The sequence below is a fragment of the Coregonus lavaretus genome (genome assembly GCF_964263955.1).
Source record: "Coregonus lavaretus genome assembly, chromosome: 9".
NCBI classification, from domain to species: Eukaryota; Metazoa; Chordata; class Actinopteri; order Salmoniformes; family Salmonidae; genus Coregonus; species Coregonus lavaretus.
In genome coordinates, this window is record NC_139996.1 from 5,233,906 (window position 1) to 5,260,314 (window position 26,409).

Below are 26,409 nucleotides of genomic sequence, written 5' to 3' on the forward strand. Positions count from 1 at the left end.
TTTGGGCGTGTGTGTGTTAAAGAGACAGACAGGGAGGGACAAAGAGAGAGAGAGGCTACATTACTTGTACTGAAACTGTTCTCTTCTCTGTTTCAATACAGCAAAGCGTTCAATGACTTTCTCATTGAAATCAGGCATGCTGAGGACTAGTTCCCTCTCCATGGAAAGCATGGCCAGTGCATTCAGACGTTCCTGGCCCATTGAATTTCGCAGGAATGTCTTAACTCGTGTCAAAGTTGAGAAACATCTCTCAGCTTCAGCTGTTGTCATGGGAGTAGTTATGAGGATGTTCAACAGAGTCACAGTCTCAGAGAACGTCTCCTGGAGGTTGTAGCTCATGAGAACCTGGTACAGTGCCAGTGCACCACAGCCTCCCTTGAATTCAGGATTCTCATAGATCAGAGATAGTTATGTCTTGAGCTTTGCCTTGCTCAGCATGGGGTATGCATTCACAGTGGCATTCAGAGCCTCATCAGGAAATGAATGGCAGTACCTTTCAAACATGTCTGCTTGCAGTAAGGTAGCACTCACAAGGTGGCCAGAGAAAGAGAACCTTTCTTTGGTGTGATCCAGGATGGTGTTGCAGACCTCTTCAGACAGCCTCTGCTTCTCCTCTTCTCTCAAAGCTGTTCTGGGTCTTTTGGCTCCTGTTGCTTCTTGCAGCTGCTGTTGAGAGGAGTCCCTGAAGGCAAACAGACCAATGTGTTTGTTGGCTTTGTACAGTATTGTTGTCTATGTGATGCACAGGTATATGCAATGTATCCATGTATAGTACAAATACTTAAGTTCCACTTAAAATGGGCAGGGATGCATAAAGTCTTTAGTGTTTAAGTTAGCCTTTGTGTCTCACATAGCCTGGATGTTCAGCACAGTATACAGTGGTGCTCATAAGCTTATGATCCCATGCTAAAGTTGACTAAAAAGAGGAATAAAAAATAAAATAAAATTGGTGTCCTTAAAGGTTGGATTTTCCAACTTTTTTAATTAAGTCATTAAGATCAATTTCCAAAAGATGATTTTTTTATTTTTTTATTCCTCTTTTTAGTCAACTTTAGCATGGGATCATAAGCTTATGAGCACCACTGCACAGTACACATAGTATATAAAATAAGATAGATTACACCACTGGCCATATATAATGAGAATAATGTGATTTCAAACACAAATGCAGTCTCCTTTCATGCATACATTTTCAAATAAAGCTCTGCTTTGAGAAAGATCGAATGATATTGTTTAATCTTACCTTATGGCCTGCACACTGCTTGTGAAGCTGTCGAGGGCACGTTTGATAAAGACAGCATCGATGTCCTTCTTCTGTAGCTTCTGGTACAGAATGTCGACGTGGGGCATGATTTTGTGAAAAAGCCGCAGGAAAAAAATAAAATCTTCATCATGTAGCATCCTCACGTAACCAGATGCCTCTCTCACAGTAAGCTGGTCAAATGAACCCAATGAACCCGTCCGGATGGCTTCAAAACATTCTATGAGGTCGTCTCGATTCTCGTAGACAGTGTTCACGACTCTGCTGTTGAAGTTCCACCGTGTGGATGAAGGTCTGGGCAGTCTTCGTGCAACAGTCTGGTCAAGAATGCTGGTGCGTTTGGGTGACCGGGAAAAAAACGTTGTAATCCCGCTCAGATCGGAAAAGAAAATGTTCACTTTTTTGATGCGAGAAGTAGCTTGATGCATGATCAAATTCAGCTGATGCGCATAGCAATGCACGTAATGGGCATTCTTGAAATGCTCACGCACCTTCTGCTGCACACCTGCCTTCTCTCCCCTCATCACACTGGCTCCATCGTAAGCTTGCGCAATGAGTTTGACTTTCTCGTCATCGGCAAAAAGACCGTTCAGTCTCTCCAAAAGTACACTGGCGATTGAGGCTGAGGTTGATTCCGAGATGGAACTCAAAAAAGCGCTCCTGCACTTTGTGCTTGCTATCTATGTACCTCAGCACAAGCACCAACTGTGTCTGCGTAGAAACATCCGTGGTCTCGTCAGCTTGGATAGCTACGAAGTTCGCAGACTTCACCTCCTCCACAATATGTTCCCTCGTGACCGCTAGCACACACTCCAGTAGCTCGTTTTGAATGGTCTTTGATGTGCCCTTGAAAACTTTAGCATTTTTAAGATGGTCATCAAACACCTCATCTAATTGTGCCACAAAGTTGACAAGTCCAAGAAAAATACCAGGGTTGGTGGAGCCCTCAGTTTCATCTTTGCCTCGCAAAGCTAACTCAAACACTCCGCAAAACTTAACACACTGGATTAGCCGGCTGAGGATATGGCGGTTCTTGCTAACCTCATCGTTGTGGCGGCGGACAGCTAGCCTGTATCCCTCATCCAGTTGAGTGGCAATATTCACTCTTCCCAAAGATGACAATCTCAAACAGCTATCCATGTGGGTCTTTGACAGCTCATGTTTCTTTATCTTTTCTGAAAGATGGTGCATGTCGGTTACACCAGTCGCTGTCCAAGCGGTGCTGTCTGCTGTGCCGCCTTCAGGGTGGAAGAGTAAGCAGGGGTAGCAAAAAACTGCATTAGCTACATCGCAGCCTGCTAGCCAGGTTTTCCGTTCATACCAATTTTTGGAAAATCCTCGGGTGTAGGACTTTCCCCCTTTAGTAGACACCTGTTGAATTATTAAATTTGGTCTGGGAGGTCCTAATTGTTTCGTTGCCAATTTATCTTCATTTGTTCGCCGACAAAAAGGAACTTATTTCAAAGACACAATCGAGTTGGACTGAAGCCTAGCCATTTTGATAGTAGTAGTGAATTGATTGAGGCTGCTACCTGGTCTTTTCTTAGTTACGTTCATTCGTGGTTACGTTATGTATGACGAAAGCGCGTAAGTGCATGCCCACAGACACCCATAGAGAATGTATTGAAAGCTTTGAAATGTGAAAAAAATAGATTTTACATGGGAGTCTATGACAGACTTCTGGGCGATGTTCAACCTGACTGAAATCGCCCAAAAAACGGGCGGGGCCATTTGAAGCACGACTTTAGCCTGATTTGACATTTAGTGGCTGGCAGATCAGACGTGAACACTGATAACTGCTGTTGCCGTGATATAATTTTTTATAAATTTATAAAAAAAATATATAATTTTTTATTTTTTTATTTTTTATAATTGATTAGAAAAAAAATCCCTTCCTTTTCCCGTTTGGCAGTGCGTCGCCCATATCGCCCTATTGAACAAGCCGTCCCTGCTTGGAACCAAAAGGTTCTATCTGGAACCAAAAAGGGTGCTTCAAAGGGTTCTCCTATGGGGACAGCCGAAGAACACTTTTAGGTTCTAGATAGAACCTTTTTTTCCTAAGTGTATCGTGAGTGAATTCGCTATAGCAGTAATTTATGTATAGGAGCTTTGGTGATATCCATGAGATGATATGTAGGATGACAAGGTCACTGGTTCAAATCAGTCGCTATGAATCTCTCTCATGAGCAAAGCACAAAAAAAAACCTTCCAGCCCACATCCAATATAAAGTGGATCATTTCAAACGAGAGGCATTTAAAAAAATAATAAAAAGAGGCATTTGTTATGCAAATGAAAGATCCTTTATGTACTAGGCTACCAGAGATGGTGTATAGGGTTATAGACCCTGTAGTAGGATAACAGTATTACTACTATTAGGTAATGGTATTGCAGTCTTGCTGCCTGGCTGGTTGCATTGTGGATGTGAGCAGCATTATGTCCCAGACACAAGCCCAGAAACGTCATTAGAGGACAAATACTGCGTCCCAAATGGCTCTTAGTGTACTACATAAGGGAATAGGGTACCAAATGGGATCTAGACACTGTTTCCAAAGGAGATGAAATGCAAGATGACAAGTTCACGGGTTCAAATCTCGAGTCGCTATGACAGTACTGTATTTCTTTCATGAGGAAAGTATAACATCCAGACCAGAAAAGAGGCATTTGCTGTGAAAATCATTTAAGCTTTTATGTACAAGGCTACCAGGGATGGTCAATGATGTTGTATAGACATTGTAATAGCTTAATTACTATTAGATAAAGGTATTACTCTGATGCTGGCTGGCTGGTTGTATTGTGAATGGGAGCAGCAGACGGGTCATTAAAGGCACCATGTTCCCTAGGGCTGGGAATTCACCATACGATATTATCTCGATACTTAGGTGCTGATACAGTGGGGGAAAAAACGTATTTAGTCAGCCACCAATTGTGCAAGTTCTCCCACTTAAAAAGATGAGAGAGGCCTGTAATTTTCATCATAGGTACTCGTCAACTATGACAGACAAAATGAGGAAAAAAATCCAGAAAATCACATTGTATGATTTTTAATGAATTTATTTGCAAATTATGGTGGAAAATAAGTATTTGGTCAATAAAAAAAGTTTCTCAATACTTTGTTATATACCCTTTGTTGGCAACGACACAGGTCAAACGTTTTCTGTAAGTCTTCACAAGGTTTTCACACACTGTTGCTGGTATTTTGGCCCATTCCTCCATGCAGATCTCCTCTAGAGCAGTGATGTTTTGGGGCTGTCGCTGGGCAACACGGACTTTCAACTCCCAACCTTCCAATCTCAGGGTGGACACTCTAGCCACCAGGCCACTGAGTTGGTGACGTTCCAGACGTATTGCTTCGAGAGAGAGAGTTTTGATCAGTCATGGAAATAAAAGTGCTGAAAACATATTGGCTCACCATTTAAAAAGATGACGAAGCTATAGAACTATTATCTGTCACGTCCACTCCGGCGCTCCTACTGTCTGTCACGTCCACTCCCGCTCCGGCGCTCCTACTGTCTGTCACGTCCACTCCCGCTCCGGCGCTCCTACTGTCTGTCACGTCCACTCCCGCTCCGGCGCTCCTACTGTCTGTCACGTCCACTCCCGCTCCGTCGCTCCTACTGTCTGTCACGTCCACTCCCGCTCCGGCGCTCCTACTGTCTGTCACGTCCACTCCCACTCCGGCGCTCCTACTGTCTGTCACGTCCACTCCCGCTCCGGCGCTCCTACTGTCTGTCACGTCCACTCCCACTCCGGCGCTCCTACTGTCTGTCACGTCCACTCCCACTCCGGCACTCCTACTGTCTGTCACGTCCACTCCCGCTCCGGCGCTCCTACTGTCTGTCACGTCCACTCCCGCTCCGGCGCTCCTACTGTCTGTCACGTCCACTCCGGCGCTCCTACTGTCTGTCACGTCCACTCCCGCTCCGGCGCTCCTACTGTCTGTCATGTCCACTCCCGCTCCGGCGCTCCTTCTGTCTGTCACGTCCACTCCCGCTCCGGCGCTCCTACTGTCTGTCACGTCCACTCCGGCGCTCCTACTGTCTGTCACGTCCACTCCCGCTCCGGCGCTCCTACGGTCTGTCACGTCCACTCCCGCTCCGGCGCTCCTACGGTCTGTCACGTCCACTCCCGCTCCGGCGCTCCTACTGTCTGTCACGTCCACTCCGGCGCTCCTACTGTCTGTCACGTCCACTCCCGCTCCGGCGCTCCTACTGTCTGTCACGTCCACTCCGGCGCTCCTACTGTCTGTCACGTCCACTCCCGCTCCGGCGCTCCTACTGTCTGTTACGTCCACTCCCGCTCCGGCGCTCCTACTGTCTGTCACGTCCACTCCCGCTCCGGCGCTCCTACTGTCTGTCACGTCCACTCCCGCTCCGGTGCTCCTACTGTCTGTCACGTCCACTCCCGCTCCGGCGCTCCTACTGTCTGTCACGTCCACGTCCTCTCCGGCGCTCCTACTGTCTGTCACGTCCACTCCGGCGCTCCTACTGTCTGTCACGTCCACTCCCGCTCCGGCGCTCCTACTGTCTGTCACGTCCACTCCGGCACTCGTACTGTCTGTCACGTCCACTCCCGCTCTGGCGCTCCTACTGTCTGTCACGTCCACTCCCGCTCCGGCGCTCCTACTGTCTGTCACGTCCACTCCGGCGCTCCTACTGTCTGTCACGTCCACTCCCGCTCCGGTGCTCCTACTGTCTGTCACGTCCACTCCCGCTCCGGCGCTCCTACTGTCTGTCACGTCCACTCCCGCTCCGGCGCTCCTACTGTCTGTCACGTCCACGTCCACTCCGGTGCTCCTACTGTCTGTCACGTCCACTCCCGCTCCGGCGCTCCTACTGTCTGTCACGTCCACTCCCGCTCCGGCGCTCCTACTGTCTGTCACGTCCACTCCCGCTCCGGCGCTCCTACTGTCTGTCACGTCCACTCCCGCTCCGGCGCTCCTACTGTCTGTCACGTCCACTCCGGCGCTCCTACTGTCTGTCACGTCCACTCCCGCTCCGGTGCTCCTACTGTCTGTCACGTCCACTCCCGCTCCGGCGCTCCTACTGTCTGTCACGTCCACTCCCGCTCCGGCGCTCCTACTGTCTGTCACGTCCACTCCGGCGCTCCTACTGTCTGTCACGTCCACTCCCGCTCCGGCGCTCCTACTGTCTGTCATGTCCACTCCCGCTCCGGCGCTCCTTCTGTCTGTCACGTCCACTCCCGCTCCGGCGCTCCTACTGTCTGTCACGTCCACTCCGGCGCTCCTACTGTCTGTCACGTCCACTCCCGCTCCGGCGCTCCTACGGTCTGTCACGTCCACTCCCGCTCCGGCGCTCCTACGGTCTGTCACGTCCACTCCCGCTCCGGCGCTCCTACTGTCTGTCACGTCCACTCCGGCGCTCCTACTGTCTGTCACGTCCACTCCCGCTCCGGCGCTCCTACTGTCTGTCACGTCCACTCCGGCGCTCCTACTGTCTGTCACGTCCACTCCCGCTCCGGCGCTCCTACTGTCTGTTACGTCCACTCCCGCTCCGGCGCTCCTACTGTCTGTCACGTCCACTCCCGCTCCGGCGCTCCTACTGTCTGTCACGTCCACTCCCGCTCCGGTGCTCCTACTGTCTGTCACGTCCACTCCCGCTCCGGCGCTCCTACTGTCTGTCACGTCCACGTCCACTCCGGCGCTCCTACTGTCTGTCACGTCCACTCCGGCGCTCCTACTGTCTGTCACGTCCACTCCCGCTCCGGCGCTCCTACTGTCTGTCACGTCCACTCCGGCACTCGTACTGTCTGTCACGTCCACTCCCGCTCTGGCGCTCCTACTGTCTGTCACGTCCACTCCCGCTCCGGCGCTCCTACTGTCTGTCACGTCCACTCCGGCGCTCCTACTGTCTGTCACGTCCACTCCCGCTCCGGTGCTCCTACTGTCTGTCACGTCCACTCCCGCTCCGGCGCTCCTACTGTCTGTCACGTCCACTCCCGCTCCGGCGCTCCTACTGTCTGTCACGTCCACGTCCACTCCGGTGCTCCTACTGTCTGTCACGTCCACTCCCGCTCCGGCGCTCCTACTGTCTGTCACGTCCACTCCCGCTCCGGCGCTCCTACTGTCTGTCACGTCCACTCCCGCTCCGGCGCTCCTACTGTCTGTCACGTCCACTCCCGCTCCGGCGCTCCTACTGTCTGTCACGTCCACTCCCGCTCCGGCGCTCCTACTGTCTGTCACGTCCACTCCCGCTCCGGCGCTCCTACTGTCTGTCACGTCCACTCCCGCTCCGGCGCTCCTACTGTCTGTCACGTCCACTCCCGCTCCGGCGCTCCTACTGTCTGTCAGGTCCACTCCCGCTCCGGCGCTCCTACTGTCTGTCACGTCCACTCCCGCTCCGGCGCTCCTACTGTCTGTCACGTCCACTCCCGCTCCGGCGCTCCTACTGTCTGTCACGTCCACTCCCGCTCCGGCGCTCCTACTGTCTGTCACGTCCACTCCTGCTCCGGCGCTCCTACTGTCTGTCACGTCCACTCCCGCTCCGGCGCTCCTACTGTCTGTCACGTCCACTCCCGCTCCGGCGCTCCTACTGTCTGTCACGTCCACTCCGGCGCTCCTACTGTCTGTCACGTCCACTCCCGCTCCGGCGCTCCTACTGTCTGTCACGTCCACTCCCGCTCCGGCGCTCCTTCTGTCTGTCACGTCCACTCCCGCTCCGGCGCTCCTACTGTCTGTCACGTCCACTCCCGCTCCGGCGCTCCTACTGTCTGTCACGTCCACTCCGGCGCTCCTACTGTCTGTCACGTCCACTCCCGCTCCGGCGCTCCTACTGTCTGTCACGTCCACTCCCGCTCCGGCGCTCCTTCTGTCTGTCACGTCCACTCCCGCTCCGGCGCTCCTTCTGTCTGTCACGTCCACTCCCGCTCCCGCTCCGGCGCTCCTACTGTCTGTCACGTCCACTCCCGCTCCGGCGCTCCTACTGTCTGTCACGTCCACTCCCGCTCCCGCTCCGGCGCTCCTACTGTCTGTCACGTCCACTCCCGCTCCGGCGCTCCTTCTGTCTGTCACGTCCACTCCCGCTCCGGCGCTCCTACTGTCTGTCACGTCCACTCCCGCTCCGGCGCTCCTACTGTCTGTCACGTCCACTCCCGCTCCGGCGCTCCTTCTGTCTGTCACGTCCACTCCGGCGCTCCTACTGTCTGTCACGTCCACTCCCGCTCCGGCGCTCCTACTGTCTGTCACGTCCACTCCGGCGCTCCTACTGTCTGTCACGTCCACTCCGGCGCTCCTACTGTCTGTCACGTCCACTCCCGCTCCGGCGCTCCTACTGTCTGTCACGTCCACTCCCGCTCCGGCGCTCCTACTGTCTGTCACGTCCACTCCCGCTCCGGTGCTCCTACTGTCTGTCACGTCCACTCCCGCTCCGGCGCTCCTACTGTCTGTCACGTCCACTCCCGCTCCGGCGCTCCTACTGTCTGTCACGTCCACTCCGGCGCTCCTACTGTCTGTCACGTCCACTCCCGCTCCGGCGCTCCTACTGTCTGTCACGTCCACTCCCGCTCCGGCGCTCCTACTGTCTGTCACGTCCACTCCCGCTCCGGTGCTCCTACTGTCTGACACGTCCACTCCCGCTCCGGCGCTCCTACTGTCTGTCACGTCCACTCCCGCTCCGGCGCTCCTACTGTCTGTCACGTCCACTCCCGCTCCGGCGCTCCTACTGTCTGTCACGTCCACTCCGGCGCTCCTACTGTCTGTCACGTCCACTCCCGCTCCGGCGCTCCTACTGTCTGTCACGTCCACTCCCGCTCCGGCGCTCCTACTGTCTGTCACGTCCACTCCCGCTCCGGTGCTCCTACTGTCTGTCACGTCCACTCCGGCGCTCCTACTGTCTGTCACGTCCACTCCCGCTCCGGCGCTCCTACTGTATGTCACGTCCACTCCCGCTCCGGCGCTCCTTCTGTCTGTCACGTCCACTCCCGCTCCGGCGCTCCTTCTGTCTGTCACGTCCACTCCCGCTCCCGCTCCGGCGCTCCTACTGTCTGTCACGTCCACTCCCGCTCCGGCGCTCCTACTGTCTGTCACGTCCACTCCCGCTCCGGCGCTCCTTCTGTCTGTCACGTCCACTCCGGCGCTCCTACTGTCTGTCACGTCCACTCCCGCTCCGGCGCTCCTACTGTCTGTCACGTCCACTCCGGCGCTCCTACTGTCTGTCACGTCCACTCCCGCTCCGGCGCTCCTACTGTCTGTCACGTCCACTCCCGCTCCGGCGCTCCTACTGTCTGTCACGTCCACTCCGGCGCTCCTACTGTCTGTCACGTCCACTCCCGCTCCGGCGCTCCTACTGTCTGTCACGTCCACTCCCGCTCCGGCGCTCCTACTGTCTGTCACGTCCACTCCCGCTCCGGCGCTCCTACTGTCTGTCACGTCCACTCCCGCTCCGGTGCTCCTACTGTCTGTCACGTCCACTCCCGCTCCGGCGCTCCTACTGTCTGTCACGTCCACTCCCGCTCCGGCGCTCCTACTGTCTGTCACGTCCACTCCGGCGCTCCTACTGTCTGTCACGTCCACTCCCGCTCCGGCGCTCCTACTGTCTGTCACGTCCACTCCCGCTCCGGCGCTCCTACTGTCTGTCACGTCCACTCCCGCTCCGGTGCTCCTACTGTCTGTCACGTCCACTCCGGCGCTCCTACTGTCTGTCACGTCCACTCCCGCTCCGGCGCTCCTACTGTCTGTCACGTCCACTCCCGCTCCGGCGCTCCTTCTGTCTGTCACGTCCACTCCCGCTCCGGCGCTCCTTCTGTCTGTCACGTCCACTCCCGCTCCCGCTCCGGCGCTCCTACTGTCTGTCACGTCCACTCCCGCTCCGGTGCTCCTACTGTCTGTCACGTCCACTCCCGCTCCGGCGCTCCTACTGTCTGTCACGTCCACTCCCGCGCTCCTACTGTCTGTCACGTCCACTCCCGCTCCCGCTCCGGCGCTCCTACTGTCTGTCACGTCCACTCCCGCTCCGGCGCTCCTTCTGTCTGTCACGTCCACTCCCGCTCCGGCGCTCCTACTGTCTGTCACGTCCACTCCCGCTCCGGCGCTCCTACTGTCTGTCACGTCCACTCCCGCTCCGGCGCTCCTTCTGTCTGTCACGTCCACTCCGGCGCTCCTACTGTCTGTCACGTCCACTCCCGCTCCGGCGCTCCTACTGTCTGTCACGTCCACTCCGGCGCTCCTACTGTCTGTCACGTCCACTCCCGCTCCGGCGCTCCTACTGTCTGTCACGTCCACTCCCGCTCCGGCGCTCCTACTGTCTGTCACGTCCACTCCGGCGCTCCTACTGTCTGTCACGTCCACTCCCGCTCCGGCGCTCCTACTGTCTGTCACGTCCACTCCGGCGCTCCTACTGTCTGTCACGTCCACTCCCGCTCCGGCGCTCCTACTGTCGGTCACGTCCACTCCCGCTCCGGCGCTCCTACTGTCTGTCACGTCCACTCCCGCTCCGGTGCTCCTACTGTCTGTCACGTCCACTCCCGCTCCGGCGCTCCTACTGTCTGTCACGTCCACTCCGGCGCTCCTACTGTCTGTCACGTCCACTCCCGCTCCGGCGCTCCTACTGTCTGTCACGTCCACTCCCGCTCCGGCGCTCCTACTGTCTGTCACGTCCACTCCCGCTCCGGTGCTCCTACTGTCTGTCACGTCCACTCCCGCTCCTACTGTCTGTCACGTCCACTCCCGCTCCGGCGCTCCTACTGTCTGTCACGTCCACTCCCGCTCCGGCGCTCCTACTGTCTGTCACGTCCACTCCCGCTCCTTCTGTCTGTCACGTCCACTCCCGCTCCTACTGTCTGTCACGTCCACTCCCGCTCCGGCGCTCCTACTGTCTGTCACGTCCACTCCCGCTCCGGCGCCCCTACTGTCTGTCACGTCCACTCCGGCGCTCCTACTGTCTGTCACGTCCACTCCCGCTCCGGCGCTCCTACTGTCTGTCACGTCCACTCCCGCTCCTTCTGTCTGTCACGTCCACTCCCGCTCCTACTGTCTGTCACGTCCACTCCCGCTCCGGCGCTCCTACTGTCTGTCACGTCCACTCCCGCTCCGGCGCTCCTACTGTCTGTCACGTCCACTCCCGCTCCGGCGCTCCTACTGTCTGTCACGTCCACTCCCGCTCCTTCTGTTTGTCACGTCCACTCCCGCTCCTACTGTCTGTCACGTCCACTCCCGCTCCTACTGTCTGTCACATCTACTCCCGCTCCGGCGCTCCTACTGTCTGTCATGTCCACTCCCGCTCCGGCGCTCCTACTGTCTGTCACGTCCACTCCGGCGCTCCTTCTGTCTGTCACGTCCACTCCGGCGCTCCTACTGTCTGTCACGTCCACTCCCGCTCCGGCGCTCGACGTCACCAGTCTACTAACCACCGGTCCTGGCAACCCATCTTCAGTCACACCTGGACTTCATTACTCCCTTGATTACCTACCCTTTTATACAGCACACTTTAGTTATCAGTCATCAGGTGGTGTTGTTTGTGTTTCCATGTCAGACGCGTCTCTTGTTTTGCATCGTTCCATGGTCGTTGTTATTAAACTCACTAAACACCTGCTTCCTGACTCCCTGCGTCTACGTTACACTATCCCCTATTTAGTTCACTATTTTTGACCAGGGCCCTTAGTAGTGTACTATATAGGGAGCGATTTGGGACGCACTCAGTCTAGCAGAGGCATCCTCAGAGTCGGGGGATGAGGATATCGACTGTCGGACATATTGAATTACAATGTCCCAGAAATAGCAGGAATGGAAGATTAGCGATTGTCCTGAGGTCACTACCAACTGATAGACAGCCAGCGAATGTTTACAGTTACACAATATGCCTGGGCAGCCTCTGGTGCTTCACTAACAATAAGACATTTACGTTTTAGCAGACGCTCTTATCCAGAGCGACTTACAGGAGAAATTAGGGTTAAGTGCCTTGCTCAATGGCACCTGGGCACATTTGTCACCTAGTCGGCTCGGGGATTCGAACCAGCGTCCTTTCGGGTTACTGGCCCAACGCTCTTAACCGATAGGCTACCTGCCGCCAGTACTATTACTAGATAGGGTTTATAAAGAGCTTTTCTAATAGAAAACGCCATAATAAGAACCTATTCACAATATAATATGCCTGGGAAATCTCTGGGTGCTTTAAGGATTTTTATTATTATTTATTAACCTTTATTTAACTAGGCAAGTCAGTTAAGAACAAATTCTTATTTACAATGACGGCCTACACCGGCCAAACCCGGACGACGCTGGGCCAATTGTGCGCCGCCCTATGGGACTCCCAATCACGGCCGGTTGTGATACAGCCTGGAATCGAACCAGGGGGTCTGTAGTGACGCCTCAAGCACTGAGATGCAGTGCCTTAGACCGCTGCGCCACTCGGGAGCCCATGTATGCTGTGAAATACTGTGTATGCAACGTATTGTGTATGCTGTGAAATACTGTGTATGCAACGTATTGTGTATGCTGTGAAATACCGTGTATGCAACGTATTGTGTATGCTGTGAAATACCGTGTATGCAACGTATTGTGTATGCTGTGAAATACTGTGTATGCAACGTATTGTGAATGCTGTGAAATACTGTGTATGCAACGTATTGTGTATGCTGTGAAATACTGTGTATGCAACGTATTGTGAATGCTGTGAAATACTGTGTATGCAACGTATTGTGAATGCTGTGAAATACTGTGTATGCAACGTATTGTGAATGCTGTGAAATACCATGTATGCAACGTATTGTGTGTGCTGTGAAATACTGTGTATGCAACGTATTGTGTGTGCTGTGAAATACCGTGTATGCAACGTATTGTGTATGCTGTGAAATACCGTGTATGCAACGTATTGTGTATGCTGTGAAGTGAATTCTCTCATTGAGGACATTAAAGTTCTCTAATCTAATAGTAGTAGACTATAGAGGATTTTATATATTATTTAAATAGCACAGCAGTCTAACCCTAAGACGTTTTTTCCACCTTCAGAACATTTACTAACGGACGATGTAACCCATACAGTTATTAAGGGTCTAAGTTTCAACTCTTACTTTAATTTAACTCCGTTGACCATTGTTTTCTACCATCATATTATTTGCTCTGTCAACTTGTGTTCTTATTATGATTTGGCCTAATCTTTTTTTTTGTTTTTGTTTCTCCAAACTGATTCCTTTTAATTGATCCTTTCATTCTTTTGCCTCTTCATCCATTCTACCTCCTCACCTTGTTTTCTCCCCTGCCCTCCCCTGCCAACGTGGATACCCTACACCACTCCATACCGGAAACACTACTCTCCTCCTCTCCTGTGGATGACTCCTACTCCTACTCCTGCTCCGCTACTCCACCTCCGTAGCTGGCTTTGTGAAGTCTCCCCTGTCTGAGACCAAACTAACAGGCGACACCTTTGAGCTGTACTGTGACGTGGTCGGTAACCCAACCCCAGAGATCCAGTGGTGGTACGCTGAGATCAACCGGGCCGACTCCTTCCGCCAGCTCTGGGACGGCGCCCGTAAACACCGCGTCTCCATCAACACGGCGTACGGCGCCAACGGCGTGAGCGTTCTGGGCGTGACGCGTCTCGGCCTGGAGGATGCTGGGACGTACGAGTGCCGGGCCAGTAATGATCCGAGGAGGAACGATCTGCACCAAAACCCTGCCACCACCTGGATCAGAGCACAGGCCACCATTACCGTGTTGCAGAGTGAGTGGTCAGAGTAGTAGATGACCCCCTTAGGTCTTTACTAGCCCACTGTGTGTACCCCAGACCCCTAGACTACATCAGACCCTCTTCAAAATCCCCGACATTGGCAGCTCCTTCATAGAAGCCATCACCTACCACATACATCCTGAAAATTAAGAACCCTCTACCTCAGTCCCTAGGCAGCTGACCTAACTCTCCCTGTGTATCCCGTGTACCTCAGTCCCCTTCCGAGATCTCCCGGACCACCAGTTCCCTCGTAGAAGCCATCACCTACCATAAGTCATGGAAATGAAGAAATAGCAGCTTCCTTGATCTCCCTGTGTATCCCGTCTACCTCAGTACCTAGGCAGCTCAACTAGATATCCCTGTGTATCCTGTGTGCCCCAGTTCCCCTTCCAAAACCCCCAGGACCACCAGTTTCCTCACAGAAGCCATCACCTACCGTACGTCATGGAAATCAGGAAATAAAGCATCAGCTTCATCTAATCTGTCCCGGCAGACCACAGTGTTCTGCAGAGACCCCTCCCACCATGTACACTGAACCCTGCACCTCAAACTAACCCAGAGACCTTTAACTTCCTCCGTTTTCTTCTTTGTCTAAACATGTTGTTTTTTTTTATCTACCCATCATCTCACGTCTTCTTGTTGTTGAATTCCCTTTCTTTTGTATTTTTTCCAGATGGATTTGAATTTAGTAACATTTTAATTCGTCACCAGCTTCAGTACGAGCTGTAAACTGAAATACGCTGAACATGGGTTTGGACAGAGTCGTATATAGAGACAGGTCCTGTATATTGACCTCGTGTTACATGGACAGCGCCAACTGGAAACCTATCAAACCCCAGCTTTAAATCACTACCCAGACCCCTGACCCCTGACCCCTGACCCCTGACCCCTGATCCCTGACCCCTGACCTCTGACCCCTGACCCCTGACCTCTAACCTCTAACCTCTAACCTCTACTTGAGAATGTTAGCTCTACAAGCTTCTAAGCTGAATTACTGAATGCCTATGAAATCATTGGAGGTATAGACCAGAGCCATTTACAGACATCCAGAGTGTATGTGTATATGTACGGATCTGGTATTGGAAAGTACTAATAAAGATTTAGGATCTGAATTTGATCACCATGTTGCAGGAGAATTTCCTGAACTGCAGGACATTTAAAACTTATAGTATTTTTTAGGTTTAAAAAGCCTTCTGAAGTTTGTAATTTTCACTGTGAAATTTGTTACATGATTTTCCATTAAGGTAAATGTATTAACCCCTACAAAAATTTTAATTAATTATAATCCACATAATAATTCACATTTCCTGTTGCTGCAGGATTATTTTCCTGCTGTGGCAAACTGGCTCAAATTAAGATCCTACATATGTCTATAGCCTACTCATTATGCTTGTCCAGAGTGAAGTACAGAGTAATTTAGTAGCATGGGGTAAGTATGAACGTGCTACCATACATGCATAATGTACTGATAATTGTTTGAAAACTAACATTTGTATTCTTGATACGGAAAGAATCTTGATACGGAAAAGCTCAGCAGCTGTATCATCACACAGTCGTAACATTTCCTGTGGTTATCTCTGTTCTTTCTAATCTCCATTCTATGCCAATATATGAAGTGTTTGTTAATATCGTCCTGATACACCTCCTCAAACCCACACAGGTTAGAATACTAAGAGAGAACATCACCCAGCTGTCACAACACAGGTTAGAATACTAAGAGAGAACATCACCCAGCTGTCATAACACAGGTTAGAATACTAAGAGAGAACATCACCCAGCTGTCACAACACAGGTTAGAATACTAAGAGAGAACATCACCCAGCTGTCATAACACAGGTTAGAATACTAAGAGAGAACATCACCCAGCTGTCATAACACAGGTTAGAATACTAAGAGAGAACATCACCCAGCTGTCATAACACAGGTTAGAATACTAAGAGAGAACATCACCCAGCTGTCATAACACAGGTTAGAATACTAAGAGAGAACATCACCCAGCTGTCATAACACAGGTTAGAATACTAAGAGAGAACATCACCCAGCTGTCATAACACAGGTTAGAATACTAAGAGAGAACATCACCCAGCTGTCACAACACAGGTTAGAATACTAAGAGAGAACATCACCCAGCTGTCATAACACAGGTTAGAATACTAAGAGAGAACATCACCCAGCTGTCACAACACAGGTTAGAATACTAAGAGAGAACATCACCCAGCTGTCATAACACAGGTTAGAATACTAAGAGAGAACATCACCCAGCTGTCATAACACAGGTTAGAATACTAAGAGAGAACATCACCCAGCTGTCATAACACAGGTTAGAATACTAAGAGAGAACATCACCCAGCTGTCATAACACAGGTTAGAATACTAAGAGAGAACATCACCCAGCTGTCATAACACAGGTTAGAATACTAAGAGAGAACATCACCCAGCTGTCATAACACAGGTTAGAATACTAAGAGAGAACATCACCCAGCTGTCATAACACAGGTTAGAATACTAAGAGAGAACATCACCCAGCTGTCATAACACAGGTTAGAATACTAAGAGAGAACATCACCCAGCTGTCATAACACAGGTTAGAATACTAAGAGAGAACATCACCCAGCTGTCATAACACAGGTTAGAATACTAAGAGAGAACATCACCCAGCTGTCATAACACAGGTTAGAATACTAAGAGAGAACATCACCCAGCTGTCATAACACAGGTTAGAATACTAAGAGAGAACATCACCCAGCTGTCATAACACAAGCCTCTACGATGTCTCTATCAGGGCTGGGGTCAATACAATTTCAATTCAGTCAATTCAGGAAGTACACTGAAATTCCAATTAAATTGTCCTCATTGCTTTTCAACTAATTGAAATGAACTGCATTGAAAAGAAGAAAAAAACAATTTGAAGTGGAATTGACCCCAACTGATTTGAAATGGAACTGACCCTAACCCTGGTGTCTTATTGGTGTTTCAGAACCTTCTATCCAATTAAATTCTAATTCCAATTCTCCTCATTGTTTTTCAAGGAATTGGAATGTCAGTTTATTTCCTGAATTGACTGTATTGAAATGGAATTGACTATTGGAAGTGTCTAATTGGTGTTTCAGAGCCGTCAATCAACTCGTCAGACCACATCACGCTGCCAGTTGATCACCACAGCCTGCCCCTCACCCTGCAGTGCAACCTAACTTCAGCCCACAGCACCCACCTTGAGAGCTTCTGGATGAAGAACGGGGAGGAGATCGAAGAGACCCGCGGAGAGAGAGCCAACACTGAGTACTAGTAGGTCCCTAACTAACATGCTGGCCCTGACCTTAACCAATCCCATTAACCCTAACCCCATCTACACTCCATGTGCTCCTTTCTCCTGAAGTGTACACTCGAACACTCTGCCCTACACATATAAAAGCATTGGATTGGTGTAGACATGGGCTAAATTAGGAGATTCCACCATATTTCTTATAATAATAATATGCCATTTAGCAGACGCTTTTATCCAAAGCGACTTACAGTCATGTGTGCATACATTTTTACGTATGGGTGGTCCCGGGGATCGAACCCACTACCCTGGCGTTACAAGCGCCATGCTCTACCAATTGAGCTACTGAGGACCACTTGTCGCAGTCTGATCTCATCTCCATTTGTGCCTATTTTAATTGTGTACATGTATTGAAAGCAGTAACTCCCCTCTGCTCGGAACATTTCATGACTCTAGGACCAAGAATATTTATTCAAACTAACTTCTGAAATTTCATAATTGTATGTTAATTAATGTGAAAATATGGCAAGTTTCTGTTTCGGAGATAAGAGGTTTTCATCAGACAGCGACGATAAATGTTTCCTTGCACATTTCCAAAGAAAGGAGAGATTATTTGGACGCAGGCAATGCCTCTGACATCAGAGTGCCTTTCAGAGTTAGAACTAAACACTGTTTAGACTAGAGGATTGATTGACTTGTGGTGTTTGTTTTGTGTAAATCCAGCCTGAAGAAGCCCAGAGGAGACGATGCAGGGGAGTACATGTGTGTATACACCTTCGATATGGCTCCGCCTGCTAACGCCACCATCGAGGTTAAAGGTACAGTACGACTCCCACCCACCAGTGTTGATTAGTAATGAATAGGATTGATCCTAGACTGATGAGTCATTCAATGATGCTACGATGACCTAATAGACTGCCCAATACCACATTTATATGTCATCTAGAAACAGCACTGTCATATTGTCCTGGAAATACCGCCTTCGATAGGGCCCCGCTGCCTACACCACCTCTGAGATTAAAAGGACAACTCCCAACCAGTGGTGAATGGTAATGGCAGTACGGATTTACTATGACACAGTAGAGTCCCTTTGATATGACACAGAAGAGAAACTTTGATATGACACAGTAGAGGCCCTTTGATATGCCACAGTAGAGACCCTTTGATATGACACAGTAGAGACCCTTTGATATGCCACAGTAGAGACCCTTTGATATGACACAGTAGAGACCCTTTGATATGACACAGTAGAGACCCTTTGATATGACACAGAAGAGAAACTTTGATATGACACAGTAGAGACCCTTTGATATGACACAGAAGAGAAACTTTGATATGCCACAGTAGAGACCCTTTGATATGACACAGTAGAGACCCTTTGATATGACACAGAAGAGAAACTTTGATATGCCACAGTAGAGACCCTTTGATATGACACAGTAGATACCTTTGATATGACACAGAAGAGACCTTTGATATGACACAGTAGAGACCTTTGATATGACACAGAAGAGGCCCTTTGATATGACACAGAAGAGAAATGTTGATATGACACAGAAGAGACCCTTTGATATAACACAGTAGAGACCCTTTGATATGACACAGTAGAGACCCTTTGATATGCCACAGTAGAGACCCTTTGATATGACACAGTAGAGAACATTTTATATGACACAGAAGAGAAACTTTGATATGACACAGTAGAGACCCTTTGATATGACACAGTAGAGACCCTTTGATATGCCACAGTAGAGAACATTTGATATGACACAGTAGAGAACATTTTATATGACACAGAAGAGAAACTTTGATATGACACAGAAGAGACCCTTTGATCTGACACAGAAGATAAACTTTGATATGACACAGAAGACACCCTTTGATATGACACAGTAGAGACCCTTTGATATGCCACAGTAGAGACCCTTTGATATGACACAGTAGAGACCCTTTGATATGACACAGTAGAGACCCTTTGATATGACACAGTAGAGACCCTTTTATATGACACAGTAGAGACCTTTGATATGACACAGTATAGGCCCTTTGATATGACACAGTAGAGGCCCTTTGATATGACACAGTAGAGACCTTTGATATGACAAAGTAGAGACCTTTGATATGACCTCCTCCTGCCAAAGACACCATCAAGATTAAAGGTAGACCACAGCAGGCTACGACTCCCAACCAGTGTTGAATAGCTCCTGTCTGCATTCCATATGGCACCCTATCTATAGATCCTATCTAACCAATAGAGGGACAGCTCAGAGAGAGCAGATGGTGGCTGGTCTGTCTGTCTGTCTGTCTGATTGTAGGATTACTGTAAGGCTCTATCCATCCACTCTGCATCAGAATCAGAGAATCAACCCTTGTCTTTTCACTGGCAGTAACCGAAAGGTCATTGGTTTGAATCCCCGAGCCACACTATGTGAAAAATCTGTTTTATGTGCCCTTGAGCAAGGCACTTAACCCTAATTGCTCCTGTAAGTCTCTCTGGATAAGAGCGTCTGCTAAATGACTCAAATGTCAAACAATGTAACTGTTAAATGGATGCCACAATATTTATTTATTCACAGAGTAATTTCAGACCAGAGTAGTAATTACTTTACAAATGTTACTAAAAACAAGGCGGTTAACGCTCACTGAAACTGAACTGTAGTCGTATACAATAACTGTAGTCGTATACAATAACTGTAGTCGTATACAATAACTGTAGTCTGTATACAATAACTGTAGCCTGTATCCAATAACTGTAGCCTGTATCCAATAACTGTAGTTGTATCCAATAACTGTAGTCTGTATACAATAACTGTAGTCTGTATACAATAACTGTAGTCTGTATCCAATAACTGTAGTCTGTATACAATAACTGTAGTCTGTATACAATAACTGTAGTCTGTATCCAATAACTGTAGTCTGTATACAATAACTGTAGTCTGTATACAATAACTGTAGTCTGTATACAATAACTGTAGTCTGTATCCAATAACTGTAGCCTGTATACAATAACTGTAGTCTGTATACAATAACTGTAGTCTGTATACAATAACTGTAGTCTGTATACAATAACTGTAGTCTGTATACAATAACTGTAGTCTGTATCCAATAACTGTAGCCTGTATACAATAACTGTAGTCTGTATACAATAACTGTAGTCTGTATACAATAACTGTAGTCTGTATACAATAACTGTAGTCTGTATCCAATAACTGTAGCCTGTATACAATAACTGTAGTCTGTATACAATAACTGTAGTCTGTATACAATAACTGTAGTCTGTATCCAATAACTGTAGTCTGTATCCAATAACTAGTCTGTATCCAATAACTGTAGTCTGTATCCAATAACTGTAGTCTGTATCCAATAACTGTAGTCTGTATCCAATAACTGTAGTCTGTATCCAATAACTGTAGTCTGTATCCAATACCAAGTGATAGAAGAGAGTGTATGTCTGCAAAATCGTGCAAAGGTTACCCTAAGGCAGTGGTATTCAAAGTCGGGTCGCAACCCCTAGTGGATTCGCGGGGGAATTGCAGTGGGGTCGCCAAATTATATATAACAAACAAAACATTTGGCAACAAAAAATGACGTGTACAGATTATTGGATGGGACAATATACCAACATTTTTGTGAAAGATAATTAGAAAAAAAAAAAATGTATTGAGTTTCATTTGTTCTCTTAATTTTGATAACAGAGATGAAAATGTAATGAATTGAAGGTTATTTGTTGATGTAAAAATCGAAATGTACTAATGTTAAGGTGGGGTCATCAGATGTGAGCAACTAACCCAGGAAATACTGTAGGCTTAGCAAAGAATGTGAATTGAGGATTTTAATACAGCAAACATGGAGAACATACTGTACGCTCAATAGCCAGTTTATTAGGTACACCCATCTAGTACCGGGTCAGACCCCACTTTTCCTCCAGAACAGCCTGAATTCTTCGAGGCATGGATTCTACAAGGTGTCGGAAACATTCGTTGCTCAATTCATATCAATTGATTGTTATCATTCCCCACACCAGTACACCACCACAACCAGCCTGTATGTACCTTTGACACCAAGGCAGGATGGGTCCATGGATTCTTGCTGCTTATGCCAAATCCTGACTCTGCCATCAGCATGATGCAACAGGAACCGGGATTCATCGGAGCAGGCAATGTTTTTCCATTCCTCAGTTGTCCGAGTGTTGGTGATCGCGTGCCCACTGGAGCCACTTCTTGTTTTTAGCAGATAGGAGTGGAACCCGGTATCATGGCTCAGGATAAGACCCAGATGCAGACACGGGGCGGATAGTTCGAATCTCAGATATTTATTATAACACAGGGGGCAGGCAAACGGCATGTCGAGGGCAGGCAGAGGTTCGTAATCCAGGTCAGAGTCAGGCAAGTACAGGACGGCAGGCAGGCTCAGGGTCAGGACCGGCAGAAAGGTCAGAACCGGGAAGAATAGAAACAAAACTTGAAAACGGGAAACAAGCTGGTACGACCTGACGAACTGGCAACAGACAAACAGAACACGCAGGTATAAATACACAGGGGATAATGGGGAAAAATGGGAGACACCTGGTGGGGGGAGGAGACAAGCACAGGACGGGTGAAACAGATCAGGATGTGACACCCGGTGTGGTCGTCTGCTGCAATAGCCCATCCGTGACAAGGATCGACGAGTTGTGCGTTCCAAGATGCCGTTCTGTACACCACTGTTTTACTGCGCCGTTATTTGTCTGTTTGTGGGCCGCCTGTTAGCTTGCACGATTTTTGCCATTATCCTTCGACCTCTCTCATCAACGAGCTGTTTTCGCCCACAGGACTGCCGCTGACTGGATGTTTTTTGTTTGTCGCACCATTCTCGGTAAACCATAGACACTGTCGTGGGTGAAAAGCCCAGGAGGGCGGCAGTTTCTGAGATACTGGAACCAGTCCGCCTGGCACCGACGATCATATCACACTCAAAGTCGCTTAAGTCACTTGTTTTACCCATTCTAACATTGAATGTAACAGTAACTGAATGCCTTGATGCCTGTCTGCCTGCTTTATATATAGCAAGCCACGGCAACGTGACGCACTGTCTGTAGGAGCGATCCATTTTCTTGAACAGGCCATTGAATGTATATACAGTGGGGAGAACAAGTATTTGATACACTGCCGATTTTGCAGGTTTTCCTACTTACAAAGCATGTAGAGGTCTGTAATTGTTATCATAGGTACACTTCAACTGTGAGACGGAATCTAAATTTTTTTTCCAGAAAATCACATTGTATGATTTTTAAGTAATTAATTTGCATTTTATTGCATGACATAAGTATTTGATACATCAGAAAAGCAGAACTTAATATTTGGTACAGAAACCTTTGTTTGCAATTACAGAGATCATACGTTTCCTGTAGGTCTTGACCAGGTTTGCACACACTGCAGCAGGGATTTTGGCCCACTCCTCCATACAGACCTTCTCCAGATCCTTCAGGTTTTGGGGCTGTCGCTGGGCAATACGGACTTTCAGCTCCCTCCAAAGATTTTATATTGTGTTCAGGTCTGGAGACTGGCTAGGCCACTCCAGGACCTTGAGATGCTTCTTACGGAGCCACTCCTTAGTTGCCCTGGCTGTGTGTTTCGGGTTGTTGTCATGCTGGAAGACCCAGCCACGACCCATCTTCAATGCTCTTACTGAGGGAAGGAGGTTGTTGGCCAAGATCTCGCGATACATGGCCCCATTCATCCTCCCCTCAATACGGTGCAGTCATCCTGTCCCCTTTGCAGAAAAGCATCCCCAAAGAATGATGTTTCCACCTCCATGCTTCATGGTTGGGATGGTGTTCTTGGGGTTGTACTCATCCTTCTTCTTCCTCCAAACACGGCGAGTGGAGTTTAGACCAAAAAGCTCTATTTGTGTCTCATCAGACCACATGACCTTCTCCCATTCCTCCTCTGGATCATCCAGATGGTCATTGGCAAAGTTCAGACGGGCCTGGACATGCGCTGGCTTGAGCAGGGGGACCTTGTGTGCGCTGCAGGATTTTAATCCATGACGGCGTAGTGTGTTACTAATGGTTTTCTTTGAGACTGTGGTCCCAGCTCTCTTCAGGTCATTGACCAGGTCCTGCCGTGTAGTTCTGGGCTGATCCCTCACCTTCCTCATGATCATTGATGCCCCACGAGGTGAGATCTTGCATGGAGCCCCAGACCGAGGGTGATTGACCGTCATCTTGAACTTCTTCCATTTTCTAATAATTGCGCCAACAGTTGTTGCCTTCTCACCAAGCTGCTTGCCTATTGTCCTGTAGCCCATCCCAGCCTTGTGCAGGTCTACAATGTTATCCCTGATGTCCTTACACAGCTCTCTGGTCTTGGCCATTGTGGAGAGGTTGGAGTCTGTTTGATTGAGTGTGTGGACAGGTGTCTTTTATACAGGTAACGAGTTCAAACAGGTGCAGTTAATACAGGTAATGAGTGGAGAACAGGAGGGCTTCTTAAAGAAAAACTAACAGGTCTGTGAGAGCCGGAATTCTTACTGGTTGGTAGGTGATCAAATACTTATGTCATGCAATAAAATGCAAATTAATTACTTAAAAATCATACAATGTGATTTTCTGGATTTTTGTTTTAGATTCCGTCTCTCACAGTTGAAGTGTACCTATGATAAAAATTACAGACCTCTACATGCTTTGTAAGTAGGAAAACCTGCAAAATCGGCAGTGTATCAAATACTTGTTCTCCCTACTGTATCTAATAGGGCACTCCATAGTTTCAGTTTACTTCCTGTATTGACAGAATTCAAATGGAATTGACCCCAACCCTTTATTATGAGATAACATTGTATTATTAGTAAAACTGTCATTGCCTTCATTGGGTACCTCCCCAGTGGCACCCTATTCCCTACATAGTGCACTACTTTTGACCAGATCCCATAAAGTAGTGCACTATATAAGGATTGTGATGCTATTTGGAACACAAGCACTAAAGCATTATTATGTGATAACATTGTACTAGTAAACTGGCATTGCCTTCATTCTGTGCGTTCCAAATGGCACCCTATTCCCTACATAGTGCACTACTGTTGACCAGAGCCCTGTGGGCCCCTTTTCAAAAGAAATGCACTATATAGGGAAATGTATTATTAGAAAATAGTTATCATTGCCCTTCCTTGTTTTTGATTTCCTTTGTTCTCATTGGTCGTTTCCCCTCATTCCAGCTGGTCCTGACATCATAGGCCACAAGCGTAGTGACAATAAGAATGAGGGTCAGAAAGCCCTGCTGTACTGTAAGGCCACGGGATACCCCTACCCCATCTGGACCTGGCGCAAACTGGACAACGGGTTCTACATGGTACGTCTTGTTGTTGTGGTTGTTGTTGTTGTGGAATTTGTATTTATTATGGATCCCCATTTAGTTTCTGCCAAGGCAGCAGCTACTCCTCCTGGGGTCCAGCAAAATTAAGGCAGTTATACATATTAATAACATTACACAATACATTCATAACAGATTTCACAACATTAAATGTGTGCCCTCAGGCCTCTACTCTACTACCATGCTTCACAGTCCCCGCTGTTCCATAAGGTGTATTTTAAAATGTTTTTTTTTAAATCTAATTTTACTGCTGGCATGAGTTACTTGATGTGGAATAGAGTTCCATGTAGTCATGGCTCTATGTAGTACTGTGCACCTCCCATAGTCTGTTCTTGACTTGGGGACTGTGAAGAGACCTCTGGTGGCATGTCTTGTGGGGTATGCATGGGTGTCCGAGCTGTGTGCCAGTAGTTCAAACAGACAGCTCGGTGCATTCAACATGTCAATACCTCTCACAAAGACAAGTAGTGATGAAGTCAATCTCTCCTCCACTTTGAGCCAGGATAGATTGGCATGCATATTATTAATGTTAGCTCTCTATGTACATCCAAGGGCCAGCCGTGCTGCCCTGTTCTGAGCCAATTGCAATTTTACTAAGTCCCTCTTTGTGGCACCTGACCACACAACTGAACAGTAGTCCAGGTGCGACAAAACTAGGGCCTGTAGGACCTGCCTTGTTGATAGTGGTGTTAAGAATGCAGAGCAGTGCTTTATTATAGACAGACTTCTCCCCATCCTAGCTACTGTTGTATCAATATGTTTTGACCATGACAGTTTACAATCCAGGGTTACTCCAAGCAGTTTAGTTTCCTCAACTTGCTAAATTTCCACATTATTCATTACAAGATTTAGTTGAGGTTTAGGGTTTAGTGAATGAGTCATCCGCATACACAAACACACTGGCTTTACTCAAAGCCAGTGGCATGTCGTTAGTAAATATTGAAAAAGTAAGGGGCCTAGATAGCTGCCCTGGGGAATTCCTGATTCTACCTGGATTTTGTTGGAGAGGCTTCCATTAATGAACACCCTCTGTGTTCTGTTAGACAGGTAACTCTTTATCCACAATATAGCAGGGGTTGTAAAGCCATAACACATTTGTTTTTCCAGCAACAGACTATAATTGATAATGTCAAAAGCCGAACTGAAGTCTAACAAAACAGCCCCCACAGTTTTTTTATCATCAATTTCTCTCAGCCAATCATCAGTCATTTGTATAAGTGCTGTGCTTGTTGAATGTCCTTCGCTATAAGCGTGCTGAAAGTCTGTTGTCAATTTGTTTACTGTAAAATAGCATTTTATCTGGTCAAACACAATTATTTCCAAAAGTTGACTAAGGGTTGGTAAAAGGCTGATTGGTCAGCTATTTGAGCCAGTTAAGGGGGCTTTACTATTCTTAGGTAGGGGAATAACTTTTGCTTCCCTCCAGGCGTGAGGGCACACACTTTCTAGTAGGCTTAAATTGAAGATATGGCAAATAGGAGTGGCAATATCGTCCGCTATTATCCTCAGTAATTTTCCATCCAATTTGTCAGACCCCGGTGGCTTGTCATTGATGATTGACAATAATACTTTTTTTTACCTCTTCCACACTTACTTTATGGAATTCAAAATTACAATGCTTGTCTTTCATCATTTGGTCAGATATACATGGATGTGTAGTGTCAGCGTTGGTTGCTAGCATGTCATGCATAAGTTTGCTAATCTTGCCAATGAAAAAATCATTAAAGTAGTTGGCAATATCAGTGGGTTTTGTGATGAATGAGCCATCTGATTCAATGCATGATGGAGCTGTGTTTGCCTTTTTGCCCAAAATTTCATTTAAGGTGCTTCATAGCTTTTTACTATCATTCTTTATGTAATTT

At 48.5% G+C, this 26,409-nt stretch overlaps 1 protein-coding gene across 1 annotated transcript in view; it reads left to right on the forward strand.

Annotated features, from left to right (window-relative positions):
- LOC311134443 (neuroplastin-like) overlaps nucleotides 1-26,409 on the forward strand; it is a gene marked incomplete at its 5' end in the record, with an annotated part of 45,106 nt that overhangs the window by 8,775 nt on the left and 9,922 nt on the right. The window contains 4 exons of the mRNA XM_084168124.1: nucleotides 13,586-13,933; nucleotides 17,050-17,224; nucleotides 17,925-18,019; nucleotides 24,393-24,526. Coding sequence (XP_084024250.1) covers nucleotides 13,586-13,933; nucleotides 17,050-17,224; nucleotides 17,925-18,019; nucleotides 24,393-24,526 — 752 coding nt within the window. The remainder of the gene's footprint in view (nucleotides 1-13,585; nucleotides 13,934-17,049; nucleotides 17,225-17,924; nucleotides 18,020-24,392; nucleotides 24,527-26,409) is intronic.